Below are 27,184 nucleotides of genomic sequence, written 5' to 3' on the forward strand. Positions count from 1 at the left end.
GGCTACACTAATGCTTGGAAAAACAGTAGGTCGGTATCCTCCGCGTGCATGACGCACCTAGAAAAGAGGTCCTACCTACAGGATTTTTTCATTTATAGTGGCTGTGATTGGGCAATCGATACCATTCAAAGCGTCATCACGTAAAGGCATCCAGGGGAAGACGTAAGCAGTGTCCGTATACTCATAGGAATAACAGTGGCCTTAAAACTGACTCCAGAACAGGGGCCAAAATGTGTGAAATCTGACTCCATGTCAGGGAAATTGCTGTAGAATGAGTTCTGTTCCACTTAGAGACAAAATTTCAACGGCTATAGAAACTATAGACTGTTTTCTATCCAATAATAATAATAATATGCATATTGTACGATCAAGAAGTTTGTAGGAAGCCGTTTCAAAAATTACACGATTTCCATAAATAGTGACAACAGCACCCCCTAGCCTTAACAGGATAAAAGTACAATGTGAATTTCTCAATGGAACCTGTTACGACGTCTTATCTTCAGAAGACCAAAATGTATCGTTCAGACCGTAATTATTTTCAGTAGGCTATATAGACCTAGCTTTTTTTGCAATAGCCTATACAAAGACTGCATACTAACTGATAATTTACTAAAATCAATTAGCCTAAATTTGGCCTATGCAATTTACAACAACAGGGCATCATGTCCATAGACCAAACATATTCTTGATTTGTGCAGCCCAAGTAAACACTAAATTACACTACTTTAAGGTGCATGTAGCCTATTGAGGTAGGCTTTCCATTGGGTTCCAATTCTAATATAGGCTACAAATGGACATTTGGTGAATCTAAATGTGCAAACGTGTTGGCTCATTGCATGGTAACGTGGTTACATTGTTGGCCCCTTGCCAGCCAAGTGGATATTGCGATTTGTTTTCACTACAAAGTGCTTTAGTTCGTACAACTCCAAATCTATTTTGCATGAAGAAACAACCGGTCATTCATCACAAACTTTGTGAATATCTGGGTTTTCCCTATTCACAATGCAGAAAGACTGCATTTAATCAGTGGACGCCACTCGTTTTTATTACAGCACACCTGTCATAATTGTTTTCTTTACTAAACTAAATGTTTATTATTATTATTATTATTGTTAAAGGTACTGCATAGGTGTAAACATAATTGTTTTAGCTAGAGATAGCACTTGTATAGCTTAAGAAAGTAGAGGAAATGTGCAGAAACTAGTTTTGAATGCATTTTATTTAAGGGAAACAATAACAGTCTTGAACTTTTTTGGCAAAATAGTGATAGTCTTACAGTTGAAGTCGGAAGTTTACATACACCTTAGCCAAGTACATTTAAACTCAGTTTTTCACAATTCTTGACATTTAATCCAAGTAAAAATACCCTGTTTTAGGTCAGCTAGGATCACCACTTTATTTTAAGAATGTGAAATGTCAGAATAATAGTAGAGAGAACGATTTATTTCAGCTTTAATTTCTTTCATCACATTCCCAGTGGGTCAGAAGTTTACATACACTCAATTAGTATTTGGTAGCATTGCCTTTAAATTGTGTAACTTGGGTCAAACGTTTCACAAACTCCACAAGCTTCCACAATAAGTTGGGTGAATTTTGGCCCATTCCTCCTGACAGAGCTGGTGTAACTAAGTCAGGTTTGTAGGCCTACTTGCTCGTGCACGCTTTTTCAGTTCCGCCCACAAATTTTCTATAGGATTGAGGTCAGGGCTTTGTGATGGCCACTCCAGTATCTTGACTTTGTTGTCCTTAAGCCGTTTTGCCACAACTTTGGAAGTATGCTTGGGGTCATTGTCCATTTGGAAGACCCATTTGAGACCAAGCTTTAACTTCCTGACTGATGTCTTGAGATGTTGCTTCAATATATACACATAATCTTTCCTCCTCATGATGCCATCTATTTTGTGAAGTGCACCAGTCCTTCCTGCAGCAAAGCACCCCCACAACACGATGCTGCCCACCCCCGTGCTTCACGGTTAGGATGGTGTTCCTCGACTTGCAAGCCACTCCCATATTTCCTCCAAACATAACGATGGCCAAACGGTTCTATTTTTGTTTCGTCAGACCAGAGGACATTTCTCCAAAATGTACAATCTTTGTCCCCATGTGAAATTGCAAACCGTAGTCTGGCTTTATGGCGGATTTGGAGCAGTGGCCTCTTCCTTGCTGATCAGCCTTTCGGGTTATGTGAATATAGGACTCATTTTACTGTGGATATAGATACTTTTGTACCTGTTTCCTCCAGCATCTTCACAAGGTCCTTTGCTGTTGTTCTGAGATTGATTTTCACTTTTCGCACCAAAGTACGTTCATCTCTAGGAGACTGAACACGTCTCCTTCCTGAGCGGTATGATGGCTGCGTGGTCTCATGGTGTTTATACTTGCGTACTATTGTTTGTACAGAGGAACGTGGTACCTTCAGGCGTTTGGAAATTGCTCCCAAGGATGAACCAGACTTGTGGAGGACTACAATATTTTTCTGAGGTCTTGGCTGATTTCTTTAGATTTTCCCATGATGTAAAGAAAAGAGGCACTGAGTTTGAAGGTAGTCCTTGAAATACATCCACAAGTACAACTCCAATTGACTCAAATTATGTCAATTAGACTATCAGAAGCTTCTAAAGCCATTACATAATTTTCTGGAATGTTCCAAGCTGTTTAAAGGCACAGTCAACTTAGTGTATGTAAACTTCTGACCCACTGGAATTGTGATACAGTGAATTATAAGTGAAATAATCTGTCTGTAAACAATTATTGGAAAAATTACTTGTGTCATGCACAAAGTAGATGTCCTAATGGCTTGCCAAAAGTATAGTTTGGTAACAAGAAATTTGTGGAGTGGTTGAAAAACTAGTTTTAATGATATCAACCTAAGTGTATGTAAACTTCCGACATCAACTGTATATACTGTACAATGAGGAATTCAACTACAAAATACTAGTCTTCTCCCATTTTTTAACCATTGCCCCCACCCACAAGGTGTATAAACAACAATAAATAAGAATAAAAGAAGATAATAGATACAAAACAAAAACGTGAAGAACATAAATCAATCAACTCTAATTAGCACATGTAGGAAGTGTTTGTGCAAGTGTGTGTGCATGGCCTTTGCAGATGTATTTCTCACATGTGCAGCACATAGTATTTGTTTTACAGTCCTTCTTTGGTGGGCAGAATTAGCATCTCCTCCTCTTGCCTGCCCCAGCTGCAGCCTCAGGTGGATCAGGACAAGATTCAGCTCCCAGAAAAGCTTTCACAAGTGCTGTAGAGGCTGCTGTGCGGGGGAGGCGCTCCCTTCTTTGAATGTGTGGGGTTACAAGTGCCTTTACCAGCTGCTCCAGGCACACCCTCCTCTTGTTTTGCTTATCAGGCATCCAGATAGGGTTGATCTTGTTCCATTTCACGAAGGAATTGTATGAAGACACATCAATGATGTTATGGAAGATGACCAGGGGCCAGCGGGCAGTCATCCTCCTGCAGCTGTAAGTTCCAATCACCTTGTCCAGGTTGTCCACGCCTCCATTGTTTTGGTTGTAGTCCAGGATGATGGCTGGCTTCCTGTCCTCACGATCACTGATCTCAGCCGTTTTGTGCAGTGTGCTCAGGAGGACCACATTCTTGTTCCTCCTGGATATCTGAAAAAATCTCATCTACAACCTGTTGGGCACTGAAACGTGCACTCGTGGCTTCAGCAAAGAGAGAACTGGGGGGACTGTCATCTACAGCACCTTTATAGCCTCTGACTGCATTCCCCATTTGTAAACAATGCTTTCAAGAAACATTTATTTTGTCTGAAATGCTGTTTATTTTGTCAGAATTGTTTTTAAATGTTGTCTGTGAACTTGAGTCATGTGTGGAGTCATGGAGTGTAGATGCTGCACATGCACAAGAAGGTTTTAGTTTTGTCTGAGTTCAATCAGTAGCACACATAATCTCAATTTCTCATTGTGTGTGTGTGTGTGTGTGTGTGTGTGTGTGTGTGTGTGTGTGTGTGTGTGTGTGTGTGTGTGCGTGCGTGTGTGTGGTGTGTGTGTGTGTGTGTGTGTGTGTGTGTGTGTGTGTGTGTGTGCGTGTGTGTGTGTGTGTGTGTGTGTATATGATTTTATAACTGCTGGGTCAAAAATGACCCTAAGACAATCTTTGTGCCCTGGTGGTGTACAGCTTTCATGGAAATATGAACAAAGGTGACGTTTTACTTTTTCTAATGTTGGGGTCACTCTAGGAAAAGTCATCAAATTTCAAATTGAAAAAATATAATTTAAGACAACACAAGGGTTAAGCCTAGTCTGCATTTGTATCCTCCTAAAACAGGTAGGCACCTGATGTGTTATCATGCATTTTCATGTATTTCCTGCAATAAACAAATAGTGAAAATTATTGTGTTACACAAATATGAATATGGCGAACCAATTGATATGCCAACATTCGTTATAGACTAAATGTTTCAATATTATTTGAAAGAAAAATAAGCCATCATTATGGGATAGGCCTATTTATTTCCACCGAATAGCAGGCGTTGGAACATGATTACATAGTCTACAATATGAGGATGAATGGTCTACCATAACGACTACAGTATTATTTTTATTTTCGTATTACTGTGTAGGCTAGTTTGTAGACCTAATAGTTAGGCTATCATAATTATTCAGGGAGTCTCTGTCCTGAAACGTTAGCTTCTGCGCGTTGCTCCATTGTTACCAAAAGCAGCATAGGCTAGAGCTCTGGCATAGGCTATGTTCCTACACGTTGACAGCAACCTGTGTCATTTAGACTTGTGACTGAATTACATAAAGTGACAACACTAAATGTGCCATTTAGGCCTAATGATTTAGAGCGTCTTCGGCGCTACATCTGTCATGCGCTGGTCGTGCGAGTTGATATCTATCGTCATCCATCTGTCTGCAACCCACAGACATAGATTACACATGACCGACTTTATAATGGGTTCCAGTCGAAGGTGAAAGTCTTCTTTCATCACGGACAAGATTGATAGATAGGGGCAGCCTCCCTTCCTTCTTCAGAAACTATCAGCAATTACAACTTGTCCTCTCGCCAAGTACAACCTCATAAAGAAGAGTTTCCCATTTGTTGCATTTTTGTTTAAAAAACATGAATCGTGTATGTTGTGTGTTATACATGTGCTGGGAAATAGTGTATGTGTGTGTGTGCGTATTTTATGTTTTATCTTGATGCATCTGAGCGTTTTGATTAAGTCACATTTACAACGGTATTATAATAAGCCACTGTGTTGAGCGTCTGTGCCCTCCTTTGAGTCTAGTTATGCGTAGGCTAAATCACGCATTGGCGCCAGGTGTAAATTAAATGTATAGGCGTATCATGTAGCTATGTGTATTGCGTATTAATTAGGCAGGTATACATATATAATAATTGATTATCCTATGGCCTAACTTGTGCGCAAAAGGTTTGTCCTTACGTAAAAACATCGCTGGCAAAGTTGTCAAGTTTGTTGACAATCTTTGCAAACGCTAAAAGGCTACATAACAAAATCTAAACATACTTGACATTAGATTAGCCTAGTTAATATCTGTTACAGTAGGCCTATCTTCTCATTTAGCATACATTGTTTCCAAATTCTGCTGCATTGAAATGTCATTGCTGCCCAAACTGGAAGACCGACTTCATGTAGTTTGTATTAATCAAGTTAAATATGGTTTGGCCTCGGGGCAGGACGACACGATTAGCCACCGCAACCAATGAACAGGCGCGCTCGTGTATGCCAAGCGAGGTAGAAACAACTTTAAACCATATGCTCAAAGTGTTCAGAGAAACAGTGAAGGTTTTCCTCTTCTCTTTTTTAGAGACGATAAAATAAAGGGACTGCGTAATTTAGAATTTGGAGACAAACGGAAGGATTTAGGAAATAACCTCGTCACCTTAGCTTCGTGCTCTTGGTGTTTTTGTTAGGTAGCCTAACTTCCCTAGTCAGTGGATATGCATTGGTCCCATCTGTAGCACTCTATGGTGCCCTTAACTGCGCCTCGAGTTTATGGACCCCCGCTTAATGATGACTATGAGTTCATTGTCGGACAGTCTGGTTGCTTCTGATCCCTCAAAATCGGCCTTTCTGGAGTTCGGATACGGCTATCCCGGACACCAGCAGCATTCCCCCGGCTTATCCCACAACATCTATCCAGTACACGGCTTGCATCCGGTCGGACCCTCGCAGCACGATAGCTCCTTTTCTTCCAGCGCGTCATCCTATGGCCGCACGCTAGCCTACCCTTACCACAGCACTGTAAGCGCACACCACCCAAGTGCCTACCTGCCATACCAGCACAGTAGCCACAACAACGGTCTCGGACGCACGATAATAGAGGAAACAGGTACGTTTTAAAAACATCGGTGTTGACATTGTGGAGTTTATTCAATGTGTGTTGCCATTTTCAAGATGCAGTTACAGTGGCGAAGGCTATACGGACGCGATGGACTTCTAAAATTAGAATTGGGCACTTATATAGCCTACCTAAACCCTATCAGAAGTCTACAAATAAACCACTAATGAAATATAGGGAATTCATAACATATAGCAAGCAGCATTACGGAAACAGTGCTCTGACCTAAAGGTGTTATCAATTAATAGGATAGTCATTTGTAATGCAAAACGCACTTGTTCCCATGTCACATATGTAGTCTATAACACCTGAGCACTTTTGAAAATATTTTATTTTTAAGTGTCAATAGTTTACAGGCTACTGAACTTCAAGATACATGCATGGATAAAGCAAGGGACTGTTCTCGTCTCAAATTGAAATGAGAATCCATTTTCATAAGATTTCACATTACCTAGGGCTATATGTAGCCTATTTCACCCTTTTAATTATTAGTCTAATCTGATATTAGGACAGGTGATTAGACCTAAGGGTAGGCTGGTCAGTTTTGTATTTATATTATTGGCCCGCGAGACAGGTCGGTTGATTGGCACAATAATTAGCCTAGCCTACTCTGTATGATGATACAGGTCACATGCAGCCGACATGGGAGGGAAAAACCGAGCCACTAAACATTTTGTCCTGTGGTCTCCCACAAAGCACAGGGCCCAGACAAAACATGTAATCTGAAAACCATTTATCTTTGATGACGTTATTGCTTCTGTGATCCTACATTACTTAATTGATATGTTAAGATACAGATAGCCGCATAGGACTGAAAGAGGTACATCATTTTACCTCGTATTTTTTTATCAAAACGTTAAACAAAATGCATACAGCATTAATTCCACGTAGTCTAATGTCAATGATCAAAATAACCCAAGTTGTTTAGAATGGCTAGTCCTATTTGAAGTGTGAAGCTGTTTGGGACTAACAGCTCGAAGACATTCGAATAGGAATCAACCTCTCAACAACAACAAAAATATGATGAGTGAGCTCGCTTAGGGGTTTATAGCAGCCTATTTATATTTACACAACATTAAAAACCCGTGCGGTAATCGGTATCGTCGACTGACTGTGACATCTCCACTGCACTGTTGGCTATTGCCATGTTTATCAACTCTCTCCAGACACTGAAAAGTAAACCATTTTCACCGACGTATTAGGAAATGGTTTGTGTGTCATTTTTTTTTTTTTTTACCTTTATTTAGGCAAGTCAGTTAATTAAGAACAAATGCTTATTTAGAATGAAGGCCTACCGGGGAACAGTGGCTTAACTGCCTTGTTCAGGGGCAGAACGGCAGATTTTGACCTTGTCAGCTCGGGGATTCGATTCAGCAAACTTTCGGTTATTGGCCCAACGATCTAACCACTAGGCTACCTGCCGCCCCAATGCAATCTTACAGGCATTTCGTGTGTTGGCCATGTTGGAAAGTCAATAATTATTTAAGGCCCCAGATATTATAAACATTGCAGTCCTCTTGAACATTAACATATTCATTATGTTATTCTTAGTTCTGATTAAAAGCTGGTCATTGTTCTGAACAATGTATTATAATTATTTTTATAATGATAATATAACGATGTAATGATTAGTTTAATTCCTACCAATAACAAGATAATGGCCTAATAATAATAAAGGAAACTATAGCAACAAATGGTATATCAACATTGATTACCATTTGTATGTTGCAATTATTTTTGGAATGCTAATAGCAGGCCAATATTAGTTTTAGTGATTTTAAAGGTGCTTCACGGGATTTTTATTTTTATTTTTGAATTGTAATTTCAGAAAATGTCCATAACATATCTGTCGCTAATAGTGGAATATTAGTGTTTCACAGTATTACTTACTCCCCAGTGTTGTGATTGGCTGTGATATTCACCTATTGATTTCTCGCGCTAGAGTGGCATCTGTTGTCAAACTAGAAAAGCTGTTCTGACTTTGTGGCTGTGTTATCTAGTGGAAATCGCTTTGTTATTTCCTGTTTGCTAAAATTCCACACTGTTCGCTCAATTTCACTGAATAGTGTAGGGAATCAGTGTACCATCTAAATCTCTGTGAAATATATTTTTAATAACAAAACATTTAGTTTTTACAGCTGTTTGAAGCTGGTGGACCAAAACAAAAGAACAGTTTCTGCATAGTCACAAAGCAAATTGGCCAGTTTTACCTATATTGTTGGCTTTTCAGTGTAACATTTCTAGTGTTGATTCAGGTGTTAAATCAACACTCATTGGTGTAAAAGTTTTGGAGTTAATAACCAGTGTTAAACCAAAACCACACCCATCAGTATCATATTTCCCAGCATGCTGTATTGCAGGTAGATTTTTTTGAATACTTTGTTTCAATATCTTTCTTTTTGTTTGATGAATTAATCTTATGCTACTCAAATATAAATAAAATGCTTCTAAACTAATCCAATCTGTTACTTGGACTTATTGCACCGGTTACTGAAATTATTGTTCCTGTCACACCCTGGCCTTAGTTATCTTTGTTTTCATTATTATTTTAGTTAGGTCAGGGTGTGACATGGGGAAGTTTGTGTGTTTTTGTATTGTCTAGGGCACAGGTGTCAAACTCATTCCACGGGGGGCCGAGTGTCTGCGGGTTTTCGCTCCTCCCTTGTACTTGATTGATGAATTAACATCACTAATTAGTTAGGAACTCCCCACACCTGGTTGTCTAGGGCTTTATTGAAAGGAAAAACCAAAAACCTGCAGACACTAGGCCCTCCGTGGAATGAGTTTGACACCCCTGGTCTAGGGTGTTGTATGGTTTAGGGGGTTAAATAGAGTAGATGGGTTAGTGTTCAGTGTAGGTGTCTAGGAAAGTCTATGGTTGCCTGAATTGGTTCTCAATCAGACAGCTGGTTATTGTTGTCTCTGATTGGGAGCCATATTTAAGGCAGCCATAGGCTTTAGCTGTTTGTGGGTAATTGTCTATGTGTAGTGTTTGTGTCAGCACTATCTGTCTTTATAGCTTCACGGTCGTCAGTTTTGTTATTTTGTTAGTTCGTGATTAGTTGTTCGTTTCTTGTTTGTTTTAAAATAAAGAAGATGTATTTTGCACACGCTGCGCCTTGGTCCAATCTCTCACAGCAAGACGATCGTGACAGAATTACCCACCAATCTAGGACCAAGCGGCGTGTCAAGCGGCAACAGGACCCACCTACACAGGATTCATGGACATGGGAGGAGATACTGGATGGTAAGGGACCTTGGGCACAACCGGGAGAATATCGCCTCCCTCGTGAAGAGCTGGAGGCAGCTAAAGCCGAGAGGAGGGGATATGAGGAGGCAGCACGGAAGCAAGGCTGGAAGCCCGTGAGTACAACCCAAAAATTTCTTGGGGGGGGCCTTAAAGGGAGTGTGGCGAAGTCAGGTAGGAGACCTGCGCCTACTCCCTGTACTTACCGTGGAGAGCGAGAGTACGGGCAGACACCGTGTTACGCAGTAGAGCGCATGGTGTCTCCTGTACGCGTGCATAGCCCGGTTCGGTACATTCCAGCTCCACGTATCGGCCGGGCTAGATTGAGCGTTGAGCCGGATGTCATGAAGCCGGCCCAACGCATCTGGCCACCAGTGCGTCTCCTCGGGCCGGCTTACATGGCACCAGCCTTACGCATGGTGTCCCCGGTTCGCCTACATAGCCCGGTGCGGGTTATTCCACCTCCCCGCACTGGTCGGGCGACGGGGAGCATACAACCAGGTAAGGTTGGACAGGCTCAGTGCTCAAGGGAGCCAGTACGCCTGCACGGTCCGGTATTTCCGGCGCCACCTCCCCGCTCCAGCCCAGTACCACCAGTGCCTACACCACGCACCAGGCTTCCTGTGCGTCTTCAGAGCCCTGTGCCTCCTCCACGCACTAGCTCTATGGTGCGTGTCTCCAGCCCTTTACCACCAGTGCCTACACCACGCACCAAGCCTCCTGTGTGTCCCCAGAGTCCTGTGCGTCCTGTTGCTGCTCCCCGCACTAGCCCTGAGATGCGTGTCCTCAGCCCGGTACCACCAGTTCCGGCACCACGCACTAGGCCTAATGTGCGTCCCCAGGGTCCAGCATGCCCTGTTCCTTCTCCCCGCACTAGCCCTGAGATGCGTGTCCTCAGCCCGGTACCTCCAGTTCCGGCACCACGCACCAGGCCTACAGTGCGTCTCAGCCGGCCAGAGTCTGCCGTCTGCCCAACGGCGCCTGAACTGCCCGTCTGCCCAACGGCGCCTGAACTGCCCGTCTGCCCAACGGCGCCTGAACTGCCCGTCTGCCCAACGGCGCCTGAACTGCCCGTCTGCCCAACGGCGCCTGAACTGCCCGTCTGCCCAACGGCGCCTGAACTGCCCGTCTGCCCAACGCCGTCTGAACTGTCCGTCTGCCAAGCGCCGCATGAACTGCCCGTCTGTACTGAGTATTCAAAGCCGCCCGTCTGTACTGAGCCTGCAAAGCCGCCCGTCTGCCATGAGCCTTCAGAGCCGTCCGCCAGACAGGAGCCGCCAGAGCCTTCCGCCAGACAGGAGCCGCTAGAGCCTTCCGCCAGACAGGAGCAGCCAAAGCCTTCCGCCAGACAGGAGCAGCCAGAGCCTTCCGCCAGACAGGATCAGCCAGAGCCTTCCGCCAGACAGGATCAGCCAGAGCCTTCCGCCAGACAGGATCAGCCAGAGCCTTCCGCCAGACAGGATCAGCCAGAGCCTTCCGCCAGACAGGATCAGCCAGAGCCTTCCGCCAGACAGGATCAGCCAGAGCCTTCAGCCAGCCATGAGCAGCCAGATCCGTCAGCCAGCCATGAGCAGCCAGATCCGTCAGCCAGCCATGAGCAGCCAGATCCGTCAGCCAGCCATGAGCAGCCAGATCCGTCAGCCAGCCATGAGCAGCCAGATCCGTCAGCCAGCCATGAGCAGCCAGATCCGTCAGCCAGCCATGAGCCGTCCAGCCAGGATCCGCCAGCCAGCCATGAGCCGTCCAGCCAGGATCCGCCAGAGCCGTCCAGCCAGGATCCGCCAGAGCCGTCCAGCCAGGATCCGCCAGAGCCGTCCAGCCAGGATCCGCCAGAGCCGTCATCCAGCCAGGATCCGCCAGAGCCAGCCAGCCAGGATCCGCCAGCCAGCCAGGATCCGCCAGAGCCAGCCAGCCAGGATCCGCCATCCAGCCAGGATCCGTCCCTCAGTCCGGAGCTGCCGTCCCTCAGTCCGGAGCTGCCCCTTATCCTGGTGCTGCCCCTTATCCTGGTGCTGCCCCTTATCCTGGTGCTGCCCCTTATCCTGGTGCTGCCCCTTATCCTGGTGCTGCCCCTTATCCTGGTGCTGCCCCTTAGTCCGGTGCTGCCCCTTAGTCCGGTGCTGCCCCTTAGTCCGGTGCTGCCCCTTAGTCCGGTGCTGCCCCTTAGTCCGGTGCTGCCGAATTTGGTTCTCAATCAGACAGCTGGTTATTGTTGTCTCTGATTGGGAGCCATATTTAAGGCAGCCATAGGCTTTAGCTGTTTGTGGGTAATTGTCTATGTGTAGTGTTTGTGTCAGCACTATCTGTCTTTATAGCTTCACGGTCGTCAGTTTTGTTATTTTGTTAGTTCGTGATTAGTTGTTCGTTTCTTGTTTGTTTTAAAATAAAGAAGATGTATTTTGCACACGCTGCGCCTTGGTCCAATCTCTCACAGCAAGACGATCGTGACAGTTCCAGTTTATATGTTTTAGGTAGCCTCATATCTTCTTCTACCTGACCCAGCAGTCATCATTCTGAATGCAGGTTGCGGGTGAATAAAAATTCCAAATGTTGGCTATCCCCACTCTGGTTGGATTCCAATAGGAATACACATCACTTTGCAAGCCATCATAATGTGACTCGCAGGCCTGCAAACTATGAGTTTCAGGCCACGGTAATACGGTAAAACTAAGCCCTCAAAATAAGGCATTAAATACTTGCATTTTGTTGAAGAATGACATTTTAATGATAGCATATTCAATTAAGATCTTCATTGGTGAAGGCCACAGAACAAAAACAAATAGACTGCAACAACAACCATGTCTCTGTCACTAATACGGTTGTTAATTTAACACTGAAAAGTGTGGGCCTGTATAGACACTGGACCAGTGTTAAATTGAACACTGTCAGTGTTGATTCAACACGGGAGAATAGGCTGTGCACTAGCATGTGATGTAAGGCCTATGAGTTTATGTATATTATTTGCTATTTGAATGGCAGGCTTAGAATAGAAAAGGGGCAATCAAGATTCAACAGTTCCAATGCAACTTATTTAACTAAAGAATTCAATACAATACAACTTTATTTTCCATTAGTTATAGCAAACAACAGACATGTGTCTTCTGCTCATTCTCAACTGCCCCAGACAGCACAAATCACACACAGTTGAGACAAGCACTGGGTCACCCCTGTATGTTGTGGGGTTAAGGGCCTTGTTCAAGGGCCCAAGCCACCCAAAAAAAGGGGAACGTCTTAAGGATGTGAACCCAGCAGCACTCCACTTGCCAGATACATTTTTTCCAGCGCCTGGCCCGGGATTCAAACCGGGCATCTTTCAGCCACAGGTTCATCTCCCTTAGCCATTGGGCTACCTACCTCCTACCTAAATTCTCTGCAATTATTGTTCAACTTAGCAAATCAAATCTACATCTTCTGCCCCTGTATAACAAAAAGTGAAGTATTTATTTTATTTATTTCACCTTTATTTAACCAGGTAGGCTAGTTGAGAACAAGTTCTCATTTGCAACTGCGACCTGGCCAAGATAAAGCAAAGCAGTTCGACACATACAACAACACAGAGTTACACATGGAATAAACAAACATACAATCAATAATACAGTAGAAAAATCTATATACAGTATGTGCAAATGAGGTAGGATAAGAGCGGTAAGGCAATAAATAGGCTATGGTGGCAAATGAATTACAATATAGCAATTAAACACCGGAATGGTAGGATGTGCAGAAGATGAATGTGCAATTTGAGATACTGGGGTGCAAAGGAGCAAGGTAAAAAAATAAAATAATACAGTATGGGGATGAGGTAGATTGGATGGGCTATTTACAGATGAGTTATGTACAGGTGCAGGGATCTGTAGATGAGGTAGATGAAAGATGAATCTCCTCACGCTATTTCACTGGTTGTATTATAAGGATGGATTCATACAGTGTCATGTTACTATGAATGCCTTGTGGGGCCTAACGCAGCTGTTTCCCTAAGCACTAGTTGGTATGTGCACTCTTCATAACAATGGGAATAATGGGGAGCAATATGCAGTCATTATATTCCTCATGCTCAATGACCTCTTGTGCAACATGAGGTAGAAAAGAAAAGTTGAGCTCTTGCCCATTGAGGGCAAATTAAATGGCATAACTTAAACATGTATTATTCATTAAATGTATGATTATTATGATGATCATTATTATTATTATTATTATTGCTGTTGTTGTTGTTGTTAATATTGTTATTATTATTCCCAAATTTCGGACCTCAATGGGACTTCCTGGTGAATAAAATAAAACTTTTTCTTCTTCATCCTTTTGAAGAGCTTGAGAAGCCAACCACGGTGATCGAGAACGGAGAAATTAGACTGAACGGAAAAGGGAAGAAGATCCGTAAACCGCGGACCATCTACTCAAGCTTACAACTGCAGGCGCTCAACCAGAGATTCCAGCAAACCCAATACCTTGCGCTACCTGAGCGAGCCGATTTGGCGGCAAAATTGGGACTAACTCAAACGCAGGTACATATTTCTGTATTTTGGGCCAATTTAATTAGTCTATTTAAGTTATTTTGACTGATTTAACTGTTCAATAAGGTGTTTATTACAAGAGGCTCTTCAATGCACAACAATTTTGGTGTCAGTCTCTGTCACGCCCTGACCTTAGAGAGCCTTTTTATGTCTCTATTTGGTTTGGTCAGGGTGTGATTTGGGGTGGGCATTCTATGTTTTGTTTTCTATGATTTTGTGTTTCTATGTTTTGGCCGGGTATTGTTCTCAATCAGGGACAGCTGTTTATCGTTGTCTCTGATTGGGAACCATACTTAGGTAGCCCCTTTTCCCTCCTTTCGTTGTGGGTAGTTGTCTTTGTTTGTGGCACTATAGCCCTTAAGCTTCACGGTCGTTTTTGTATTGTTTATTGTTTTTGTTGCCGTCATTCTTAATAAAAGGAATATGTACGCTCAACACGCTGCACCTTGGTCCAGTTCTTTCGACGGCCGTGACAGTCTCTTTTTAAACGTGGTCTGTATAGGTCTCAATAGTTTGAATGGAATAAATGGGCAAGCATTACACAAATGGTTCACAAAGTGAACAATTCCTATGGCCTGTTGTTTACTCGAGTCGGGCAAAATGTTCCTCCTTTGTAAGCATCTCATCTCTCAAGGTGGTGAGAGGTTTAGTCAAAATGATGTGCATGCCCATTCTCAATGGCACGCCTTCTCTTTGCATCTAGGCTACAACACTATATGCATAAGTGCCTGATTAGATACTGTTAAGGCCAAATGTCTCATTAAAAATGAGAATGGAGCCTAATGTTATGGAGTTATGTAATTTAAGGCTTTGAGAATTTCCACTCTAAGTAGTTAAAGTTTTCCGATGCTGTATTATTTAGCATATAGGAGAAAACACTGGAACATTATGTTCCTAGGTATCAACCTCCATTAGTTTGATGTCCTGCCATGTTCATGGAGGTGTTAGCCTACTCTCTCTGCCTATAACTGATATTGTTTCCCCTCATGAGTGTGAGGCACACACTTTCATGAATATTTGAATGCAACATGGCTGGAATGGCAGTTCCCCGTTGGCAGCGAGGCAGTAGAAGTGCAGGGTGTATCACTGTCCTCTATTACCGCTACTTGTCTTACTACTGTGTTATCTATCTCCTATTATTACTTACTTACTCATCTGGGCCTGTATTCACTATGGGCCGGTTTCCTGGACACATATTAAGCGTTGTCCTGGACTAAAAAAACTGTTTCAATGGTGATTCTCCATTGAGCATGCTTTTCAGTCCAGGTCTAGGCTTAATCTGTGTCTGGGAAACTGTCCCGAGTCTCAGAGTAGGAGTGCTAATCTAGGATACATTTAGCCTTTTAGATCATAATAAATATGATTATGGACAGGGGGAACCTGATTATAGATCAGCACTCCTATAATCTGAGATGCTTTATGAATACGGGCCCTGAGCTCATTCCTTGAGGATTTTAGAGGTAACACTCCAGTCTCAGTCCTCCTTTAGCCTATATAGCTCTTGGTTCAGTTTTAAGCCCTCAATCTCTCAGCCAATGGGTTCCTTTTGTAACTAACTCCTTACTTCTCACTAAGCGCTGTCTGTCTTGCAAGGGAAGAGGAAGGGAGAGGGTGGAACGACCGCGGCCATTTTGTCTGTCAGTAGGAATAGAGGAAGAGAGCTTAGCAAGTTATCGCGTCACATTTTGTATAAATATTGTGAGTCCCAGGAAGTTTTTGGGTTCCCAAAATGAGAGAAAAATTACAGCAGAGAAAGTACAGACTTTGGTAGGACTACATTCTTTTTAATTTGGGAGAGTTTACTGCTTTCAACCAGGTAATCATTCTATATTTCTTGAAATCTAGAGATCTCCCTTACTACGTTTGCCTGGGGATTTAAAAAATACTTAATGGCTAATCCAAAGGGAATATGTACTCTCAATGCTGCTATACATCAATTGAAGTAAAGATTGTTTTTGGCGTATTGACGGATATGAAATGCAGTAATTTATCCTCTGTGGTAAGAGACCATTCTGAACCTGATCCGTGATGTGATGCTAAGAGAGGAGAGCCTTAGTAATTCCATGTAAGTGCCACACGACAGATATCTGCGAAAGCGTCAAGATGAGCACTTTTTTACAATACTTTTTCAAATCTAGTTGGAGATGTATACATGCATCTGAAAGTTACATTAATTGGGACTTCAGAGACATGATATGTCTCGTATATAAAGGACATGCACACGGCCATGGCGCAAGGCCGCCAAAACAGAGAATCAATGGCCTCCTTTTCTCTCACAAAGTTGTACCCCTCTACCCCCACTGCCCCTCCCTACACTCATCTGTAAAACTGCACTTACCAACTTCCTCCTTTTTTCTAATATTTTTTTTCCCAAACATTTGCTCTTTCATTCCTTCTTCATATCTATTCAACACCCTCTTTCTCTCTCCTAAAAAAAACCTGGCACCCTTGCAAAATTATCCTATATACACTGAGTATACAAAACATCCCTGCCAGCATCCCTGCCAGCATCCCTGCCAGCATCCCTGTCGAAAGCTTCCGACACCTTGTAGAGTCCATTCCCCGACGAATTGAGGCCGTTCTGAGGGCGAAAGGAGGGCAACGCAATATTAGCAAGGTGTTCCTAATGTTTGGTATACTCAGTGTACGTATATGCTAAATATGAAGAAGCACTTCTCGGAACCTCTCTGATATGGGGCGGCAGGTAGCCTAGTGGTTAGTAACCAAAAGGATTGAATCCCCGAGCCGACAAGGTAAAAATCTGCTATTCTGCCCCTGAACAAGGCAGTTAACCCACTGTTCCCTGGTAGGTTGTCATTGTAAATAAGAATTTGTTCTTAACTGATGTGATGGCATTTTCCTGTATTACCAAATGAGGAGAGTTACAAACCACACACCAGTCAGAGTTATACTTAAAACTTAATCTTTAATAATATGAGCTTTACAATAGCCCTTTGACTCTCAGATCAATTCAGTGTCTATAATGAATTCTGAGAGTCCCTACAGAAGAATACAAAGATCTTTTATAGCCAAGATACACCCCTCTCAACTTACATGACGAACCACAGATCTTAGGAACAGTTCACAAAGGTTAAGATTTGTATGAAAGATATCTATAAAACATAGCAGACAGTTACTGCTGTGTCAACAGTTCTCATTGTAAAGACCAGTGTCTGGCCCCCTCCTACTCCAAACTGGAACCCGTCTCACCCTGGTACGGTATAGCACAAAAACATTACCTCATCCAAGGCATTACTCTAGATACCTCCCATCTCAAATAAACCCCCTCTTGACCCCACTCCTGGACAAGCTCACTGAGGGGATTGAGCCTATAGGTCATACACTATCCCAGGATAAGCGCACAGACATTGTGGAGACAAGTAATTGGTTCCCCATTAATCACGCCATCCCTTCACATGGTTTAAGAATAGGTAAAGACACATTCACATATGAAGACAATGTTCCATTCTGTCCTCTTCCCTTTCTGATATTCTGCATAGCACCAGGGACATGTGAAAGACAAGCCTGACCTCTCCCCTCTCTGGGCCCCAAGTGACTGAGCCCCAGCTTAGAAAAAAGTGCAACTGCCAACACTATAGTCCAAAAGGATACATTCTAATGACAAGTATCTCACATAAGCATATTATGTAAATAAAACATCTTATTTATCTATGTTACCCAACTAATTCTGATTCATCCGCCACACTGACTTAAAAATATATTATGTTACCTGGGAGGAGGCAGGAATTATTGATAAGGTCATATTGAGAAGGGAGCTAGATATATTGGAATCACTCGTGTCCTCTAGCCTTCCATGAGCAGCAACCACCTGGCAGATTATGCATAGTCTTTTTTTGCACCAGAAACACTCACCACCACTCGCCAGTCACCACACATTTAACTAAGGAGAGTGGTTTCCCCAAATTGTACGGTACACACGTTGATATTTAGTTGGATATGTGGGACAGGATTTTCTAGCGTAATTTCTTAATTACCAAACAATTACCAAAAATTTCAGGCTGAAAGCCCTTGTCAGCTGAGTGTTGCTGTTGAAATCTAAAACCAATATTTCCAATTATTATAGGAAAAGCTACTTACATTAGCATGCTGTTGATTGACATTAGGGTCAAATTACTTCATAAATATATTTTCAATGCAATTCGGCATTAAAGGGGTAATCAGCAGTCGCTATATCACTTTTGGACTAAATGAATGATATGTACCCATTGATTCTTGAAGAATATAACTCATAAAGACCTTATGAACTTATTAGTTAAACAGTCCTACCCCATAAGAACCCAAAATATAAGCTTGTTTTACTCCAATGGTTTATGTGAGACTTGGTTTTTGTTACATCTGCAAGAACTGTTAATTATATTGCTGGCATGGAATGTGATACACAGTTTTTATTAATATACCCATTTAGTCAGTGTTAAAATACACTGGAGTGGGTTAAAAAAATATATATATATAATTTTAACACTTATAGGGGTGCCCACATTATTACGTTTAGGCCTATGGGAGTGTCCTAATGTGTTTATGGGAGTGAAATATGTTATTGTTATGGTCCTAATCTTTTTTTTTCATGTTGATCAGAACTGATGATGTGTAGGCTAAAGTCAGAGAAAACGACGTAAAAGTTGGCGGACTTGTGGACTCCAGTCACATGACTTGGACTACTCGAGTCACATGACTTGGACTCGAGTCTGACTTGAGTCACAAATTTGATGGCTTGAGACTCGACTTGATAAAAAATAAATTAACTTGAGACTTGACTTGGACTTGGAGCCTCAAGACTCGGGACTCGACTTTGACTTGAGACTGAAGACTTGAAATTATCTGTCCAGGTTTTGTAATGTTGTCACTCATTTTGTGGCACAGAGTCTACGTGGATTACACTACATGCAGCCAGAGACAATAGCCGCAGCATCGCAGCATAGTAGCATCACAGCATCACCCTTTTGGCTAGTGAAACGCACACTCAGCACTCTGATTGGACCAGAAAACTATCAATCAACACAGGCGAACAGATTGGTGATTTGCTATACAGCTATAGGATCGGGTGCAGCGCAAGCATCAAATTGTAGGAAGAGAGGATTGAAATCAGGCCAGCAGGCAGTAGCAGTGCCTTGGTAAAATCACTGGAGAAGCCAGTGTTAGACAGATTCGATTTGGTTTCTCAAGGGGAGGGTGTACTGTCTTGCCCTCTACCAGTGTCCGTTCAGATAGGACAGGTTAAGCCTGATACAGAGGCTATTCATTTTGGGCTATTTCCTGTGTATATTTGGTAGATCTACTTGTATATTTTGAATGATATGGTTGGATCACCAAAACCTAATAAACACCATTGGATCACCAAAACCTAATAAATCTACACTCTGAGCACGTCAACCTGCCTTGCCATCAGCTGATTTCATGCCCTTACCACAGCTACAAGGTCCATATTTTACAATTATATAGGATAATAAAAATATGTTGTACACAAAATAATGAAAAGAGCTGTCTGGTAGCCTCAATAAATAGACAAAGATTTGTAGTTCAGCAAGTCGTTGCATGTATATATACAGTACAAGTCAAAAGTTTGGACACACCTACTCATTCTAGTGTTTTTCTTTATTTTTACTATTATCCACATTATAGAATAATAGTGAAGACATCAAAACGATGAAATAACACATATGGAATCATGTAGTAACCAAAAAATTGTTAAACAAATGAAATATATTTTATATTTGAGATTCTTCAAAGTAGCCACACTTTGCCTTGATGACAGCTTTGCACACTATTGGCATTCTCTCAACCAGCTTCATGAGGTAGTCACCTGGAATGCATTTCAATTAACAGGTGTGAATTTCTTTCCTTCTTAATATGTTTGAGCCAAACAGTTGTGTTGTGACTAGGTAGGGGTGGTATACAGAAGATAGCCATATTTGGTAAAAGACCAAGTCCATATTATGGAAGGAACAGCTCAAATAAGCAAAGAGAAACAACAGTCCATCATTACTTTAAGACATGAAGGTCAGTCAATTCTGAAAATTTCAAGAACTTTGAAAGTTTCTTAAAGTGCAGTCGCAAATGATGAAACTGGCTCTCATGATGATCGCCACAGGAAAGGAAGACCCAAAGTTACCTCTGCTGCAGAGCATACGTTCATTAGAGTTACCAGCCTCAGAAATTGCATCCCAAATAAATACTTCACAGAGTTCAAGTTTTTTTTTTTTTTTTTTTTCACCAGGTGAGCTAGTTGAGAACAAGTTCTCATTTACAACTGCGACCTGGCCAAGATAAAGCAAAGCAACAGACACATCTCAACATCAACTGTTCAGAGGAGACTGCGTGAATCAGGCCTTCATGGTTGAATTCCTGCAAAGAAACCACTACTAAAGGACACGATAGTAAGAAGAGACTTGCTTGGGCCAAATCTGTCCTTTGGTCTGATGAGTCCAAATTTGAGATATTTGGTTACAACCGCTGTGTCTTTGTGAAACACAGAGTAGGTGAACAGATTATTTCCGCATGTGTGGTTCCCACCGTGAAGCATAGAGGAGGAGGTGTGATGGTGTGGGGATGATTTGCTGGTGACACTGTCTGTGATTTATTGAGAATTCAAGGCACACTTAACCAGCATGGCTACCACAGCATTCTGCAGCAATACACCATCCCATCTGGTTTGCGCTTAGTGGGACTATCACTTGTTTTTCAACAGGACAATGACCCAACACACCTCCAGGGCTATTTGACCAAGAAAGAGAGTGATGGAGTGCTGCATCAGATGACCTGGCCTCCACAATCCCCCGACCTCAACCCAATTGAGATGGTTTGGGATGAGTTGGACCGCAGAGTAAAGGAAAAGCAGCCAACAAGTGCTCAGCATATGTGGAAACTCCTTCAAGACTGTTGGAAAAGCATTCCAGGTGAAGCTGGTTGAGAGAATGCCAAGAGTGTGCAAAGCTGTCATCAAGGGTGGCTACTTTGAAGAATCTAAAATCAAAAATATATTTTGATTTGTTTAACACTTTTTCGATTACTACATGACTCCATATGTGTTATGTCATAGTTTTGATGTCTTCACTATTATTCTACAATGTAGAACATTTTAAAAATAATGAAAAACCCTGGAATGAGTTGACAGGTAATGTATTTCTTTTTTCCCCCTCATAAATCTACACACAATACACCATGACGGGGCCTCCCGAGTGGGGCAGTGGTGCAGTGGTCTAAGGCACTGCATCACAGTGCTAGCTGTGCCACTAGAGATTCTGAGTTCGAGTCAAGGCTCTGTCGCATGCCGGCCGCGACCGGGAGACCAATGGGGCGGCGCACAATTAGCCCAGCGTCGTCCAGGTTAGGGGAGGGTTTGGCTGGCAGGGATGTCCTTCGAGCACTAGCGACTCCTGTGGTGGGCCGGGCGCAGTGCATGCTGACACGGTCGCCAGGTGTACGGTGTTTCCTCCGACACATTGGTGCAACTGGCTTCTGGGTTAAGTGGGCATTGTGTCAAAGAAGCAGTGCGGCTTGGTTGGGTTGTGTTTCAGAGGATGCGCGGCTCTCGACCTACGCCTCTCCCGAGTCCGTACGGAAATTGCAGCAATGAGACAAGACTGTAACTACCAAAATTGGGGAGAAAAATCAGTACTTTTTTTTTAAACAATACCCCATGATGACAAAGAAAAAAATGTTTTTTAGAAATTTTGCAAATGTAAAACAAATAAAAAACTGATTTATCAAATTTTCATAAGTACATTGCCTTGCAAAAGTATTCATCCCCCTTGGTGTTTTTCATATTTTGTTGCATTACAACCTGTAATTTAAATGGATGTTTATTTGGATTTCATGTAATGGACATACACAAAATATTCCAAATTGGTGAAGTGAAATGAAAAAAATAATAATGGAAAAGTGGTGCGTGCATATGTATTCACCCCCGTTGCTACGAAGCCCCCAAATAAGATCTGGTGCAACCAATTTCCTTCAGAAGTCACATAATTAGTTAAATAAAGTCCACCTGTGTGCAATCTGTGTCACATGATCTCAGTATATATACACCTGTTCTGAAAGGCCCCAGAGTCTGCAACACCACCAAGCAAGCAGCACCACCAAGCAAGCGGCACCATGAAGACCAAGGAGCTCTCCAAACAGGTCAGGGACAAAGTTGTGGAGAAGTACAGATCAGGGGTGAGTTATAAAAACATATCAGAAACTTTGAACATTCCACGGAGCACCATTAAATCCATTATTAAAAAATGGAAAGAATATGTCACCACAACAAACCTGCCAAGAGAGGGTCGCCCACCAAAACTCACAGACCAGGCAAAGAGAGCATTAATCAGAGAAGCAACAAAGAGACCAAAGATAACCCTGAAGGAGCTGCAAAGCTCCACAGCGGAGATTGGAGTATCGGTCCATAGGACCACTTTAAGCAGTACACTCCACAGAGCTGGACTTTATGGAAGAGTGGCCAGAAAAAAGCCATTGCTTAAAGAAAAAAATAAGCAAACAAGTTTGGTGTTCGCCAAAAGGCATGTGGGAGAGTCCCCAAGCATATGGAAGAACGTACTTTGGTCTGATGAGACTAAAATTGAGCTTTTTGGCCATCAAGGAAAACGCTATGTCTAGCACAAACCCAACACCTCTCATCACCTGAGAACACCATCCCCACAGTGAAACATGGTGGTGGCAGCATCATGCTGTGGGGATGTTTTTCATCGGCAGGGACTGGGAAACTGGTCAGAATTGAAGGAATGATGGATGACGCTAAATACAGGGAAATTCTTGAGGGAAACCTGTTTCAGTCTTCCAGAGATTTGAGACTGGGACCGAGGTTCACCTTCCAGCAGGACAATGACCCGAAGCATACTGCTAAAGCGACACTCGAGTGGTTTAAGGGGAAACATTTAAATGTCCTGGAATGGCCTAGTCAAAGCCCAGACCTCAATCCAATTGAGAATCTGTGGTATGACTTAAAGATTGCAGTACACCAGCGTAACCCATCCAACTTGAAGGAGCTGGAGCAGTTTTGCCTTGTAGAATTGGCAAAAATCTCAGTGGCTAGATGTGCCAAGCTTATAGAGACATACCCTAAGAGACTTGCAGCTGTAATTGCTGCAAAAGGTGGCTCTACAAAGTATTGACTTTGGGGGGGCACACTCAAGTTTTCAGTTTTTTTGTCTTATTCCTTGTTTGTTTCACAATAAAAAATATTTTGAATCTTCAAAGTGGTAGACATGTTGTGTAAATCAAATGATACAAACCCCCCAAAAAATCTATTTTAATTCCAGGTTGTAAGGCAGCAAAATAGGAAAAATGCCAAGGGAATACTTTCGTAAGCCACTGTATACAGACCCTTTACTCAGTACTTTGTTGAAGCACCTTTGGCAGCGATTACAACCTTGAGTCTACTTGGGTATGACGCTACAAGCTTGGCACACCCGTATTTTGGGTGTTTCTGCCATTCTTCTCTGCAGATCCTCTCAAGCTCTGTCAGGATGGATGGGGGGTGTTGCTGCACGGCTATTTTCAGGTCTCTCCAGAGATGTTCGATCGGGTTCAAGTCCGGGCTCTGGCTGGGCCACTCAAGGACATTCAGAGACTTGTCCAGAACCCACTCCTACATTGCCTTGGCTGTGTGTTTAGGGTCGATGTCCTGTTGGAAGGTGAACCTTCGCCCCAGTCTGAGGTCCGGAGCATTCTCGAGCAGGCTTTCATCAGGGATCTCTCTGTACTTTGCTCTGTTTATATTTCCCTCAATCCTTATAAGTCTCCCAGTCCCTGCCTCTGAAAAACATCCCCACAGCATGATGCTGCCACCACCATGCTTCACCGTAGGGATGGTGCCAGGTTTTCTCCAGACGTGATGCTTGGCATTCAGGCAAAAGAGTTCAATCTTGGTTGTTTCTCATGGTCTGAGAGTCCTTTTCCTTTAGGTGCCTTTAGAGTTGCTTCCGTCTAGCCACTCTACCATAAAGGCCTGATTGGTGGAGTGCTGCAGAGATGGCTGTCCTTCTGTAAGGTTCTCCCAGTGACCGCCAGGTTTTTCGTCACCGCCGTGCCCAAGGTCCTTCTCCCCAGATTGCTCAGTGTGGCCGTGCAGCCAGCTCTAGGAAGAGTCTTGGTGGTTCCAAACGTATTCCATTTAAGAATGATGGAGGCCACTGTGTTTTTGAGAACCTTCAATGCTGCAGACATTTTTTGGTACTCTTCCCCAGATCTGTGACTTGACACAATCCTGTCTCGGAGCTCTACAGACAATTCCATCGACCTCATGACTTGGTTTTTGCTCTGACATGAACTGTTACCTGTCGGACGTTATATAGACAGGTGTGTGCCTTTCCAAATCATGTCCAATCAATAGAATTTACCACAGGTGGACTCCAATCAAGTTGTAGAAACTTCTCAAGGATGATCAATGGAAACAGGATGCACCTGAGCTCAAATTCAAGTCTCATAGCAAAGGGTCTGAATACTTACATATTTATGTAAATGTAATATTTTTTGCAAAAATGTATAAAAACATGTTTTTGTTTTGTCATTATGGGGTGTGTGTGTGGGTTGATGAGGGAAAAACAATTTAATACGTTTTAGAATTAGGCTGTAATGTAGCAAAATGTGGAAAATTTGAGGGGTCTGAATACTTTCCGAATGCACTGTAAATGTAATTAATTCAAGAGATCACAACAGTATTTCTGTCATTGGCGTGTTTGGGGTGACACTCTTGGGCAGATCTCTCATTTTGGTCCATTTACGAGCCCTTGCGAAATGTGAGCTATCTGAGCCGTGTTTTCCACTCATCTCCACAATCAATTGCAATTCATAATTAGATTTTACTAGAGCTGCTTTTACCACGCTGTGGGTGTTGCGGTTACATAAACGTCTCACCAGGCTCTCTCCATATCAAAATATCTCTGTAAATTCTCTGCATTGTTCGTAGAATGGGGAAAACAACCGTAAAGGAATGCCAAACGTATTGCTTGCCTGGTCTGTAGTGGGGTTTAGTGTTAATTCTCCTGGCAACCTGAACTCACCCACCAGCTTTATTTAGTCTTTCTTGTGAATGTTCTGTTTTTAGTCCCTTTTCGCTAACAATGCAGTCATATAGCCTACAGTTATAATTTCAATAATTTAATGCTCTATTTGCCAGCATGCTGGCAACATGCAAAGGTGCATGACAATATTATCAAATAACAATTATATTAACAACAATGAGGCCATGGATATTATAATAAACTATTATTATTATTATTATTATTATAGTGAGTACTGAATAGACTAATAATAATAGTAGCTTATTAATTATGATAAAGATTATAATAATAGCCTAATTGCAGGCTTAATATACTACATTTTATTTATTGTTGCAGGTTAAGATATGGTTCCAGAACAAACGCTCCAAGTACAAGAAGATCATGAAGCATGGCCCGGGCGGACCGGAGGGAGAACACCTGCACCCTGGGTCATCTGGGTCTCCGTGTTCCCCGGGGATGCCGCCACTTTGGGACGTTTCCATGGCAAATAAGGGGACGCCTGCGCAATCCGGTGGATACATGAACAATTTCGGACACTGGTACCCAAGCCACCACCAGGAATGTATGCCGAGAACTCAAATGATGTGACGGAATGTGGACAATGGGATGGAATTCTATCCTCTCTCCTCAACTGACTTTACTCAATCTCAACATTTAAATTCGTGTTTCGTCTCCTCTTGTACATGAACCGCGTAGCCTATCCCCTTTTAAATGTAGCTCCAAGCCCCAGCTATCACATTAGACTTAATTTTTGAAACGGACGTTTAAAGGTCTTTTGCTTGAATTTCATCCGAGGTTTTGCCTACAATTTCGTGGACATGAAGAAATGACTGCACGGATTTTGCCTTGGAGGCCTATGTGGATCTGGATTTTGAATGCAGTTCAGTTTCAAATAAAGCCTCAGTGGTCAACTATGCACTGCAATAATATCTCTTTTTACGAAATGAGCAATCCGAAGATTTCAGAAGTTTGAGCATGAAAACGCCTAACACCGTCATATATATATATATATATATATTATTTAAATATTTGATGCAAAGACATAAGTTCGATTAGGCATGAGTTTATAATTATTACTATTATTATTAGTAGTAGTAGTATTATTAGTAGTAGCCTATTATTATTATTATTAAAGTAAATATCAAAATATACCAAAATACGCAAAAAAACGGACTTCTATGGCGCAATGAAAACTAACATCTCACATAAGAAAGGGTAATGTATTTTACCCTAAAACATTTGGACAAGCAATAGAGGGTATTATTTTAATGTTGACAATGATTTTATAAAATGGGCATGTCAATTAAAGGTAATTTGGGACATAGCTTGTTAAATAAATAAAACTTTCATTCCAACAGTATAATTACCAGCAATTTGCAGGCAACAAAATATTCCTCTCCAAAACTGAAAGTCCATAGGAACTAATAGGAAAAGGACAAGGAGCATCCATCGGCTGTTGCGGGTCTACAAGGCAACGGAATCGTCATTAACCCAAATTACTTGCAGGAGTAAGCTAATTGTAGCCTATCAGCAGTCCGGCACAAATAGCTGAAAAACATGATAGCGCCAGTGAGAGTGCTATCATGAGAGTGCAAACCAACTATGGTGATTTTTTTAAACTATAGGACTAACTATTGAGCACAAAGGTGGCAACACATGTCCAAGAGTGGTGTGGCGATAAAACAATTCTGGGGCCCGTAGTTTTTCTTGATCTTGTAACCTATCCACGTAAAAGTCAATGCCTTATACTGTATACATGATTCATCTCTTGTAAAAAAAGGTTTAATATGGGCTGTGATGGGACCAGAGTTTTTCTAATCAGGTCACGTGGGTTTTAAAAAACTCCTGGGAAAACTGGCCTTGGTGAGGATAAAAACCCTGTCAACTGCAGCAACCTTGTACTTGCTAATATCTGAATTATATTTTAAAAGGACTGGAGGGTTCCTATACACGTACACAGAGAAAGCAACATGATTGGACAATAAAACACACAGAGCTGAGCTTGCTTTATGCAGATTTGCATAGTGTAGTCCTGCCATATGCAACTGTAGGCTGAAT

The 27,184-nt window shown here is 42.4% G+C and overlaps 1 protein-coding gene across 1 annotated transcript; it reads left to right on the plus strand.

Annotated features, from left to right (window-relative positions):
• The first annotated feature begins 6,019 nt into the window (after nucleotides 1-6,019).
• Nucleotides 6,020-25,714, plus strand: LOC120051939 (homeobox protein Dlx4a-like). Its single transcript, XM_038998821.1, has 3 exons — nucleotides 6,020-6,341; nucleotides 13,900-14,096; nucleotides 25,463-25,714. Exons 1-3 carry the CDS (start codon nucleotides 6,020-6,022, stop codon nucleotides 25,712-25,714), a joined length of 771 nt encoding a protein of 256 aa, XP_038854749.1.
• Nucleotides 25,715-27,184: the final 1,470 nt, after the last annotated feature.

This window comes from Salvelinus namaycush, chromosome 8, assembly GCF_016432855.1.
Source record: "Salvelinus namaycush isolate Seneca chromosome 8, SaNama_1.0, whole genome shotgun sequence".
NCBI lineage: Eukaryota > Metazoa > Chordata > Actinopteri > Salmoniformes > Salmonidae > Salvelinus > Salvelinus namaycush.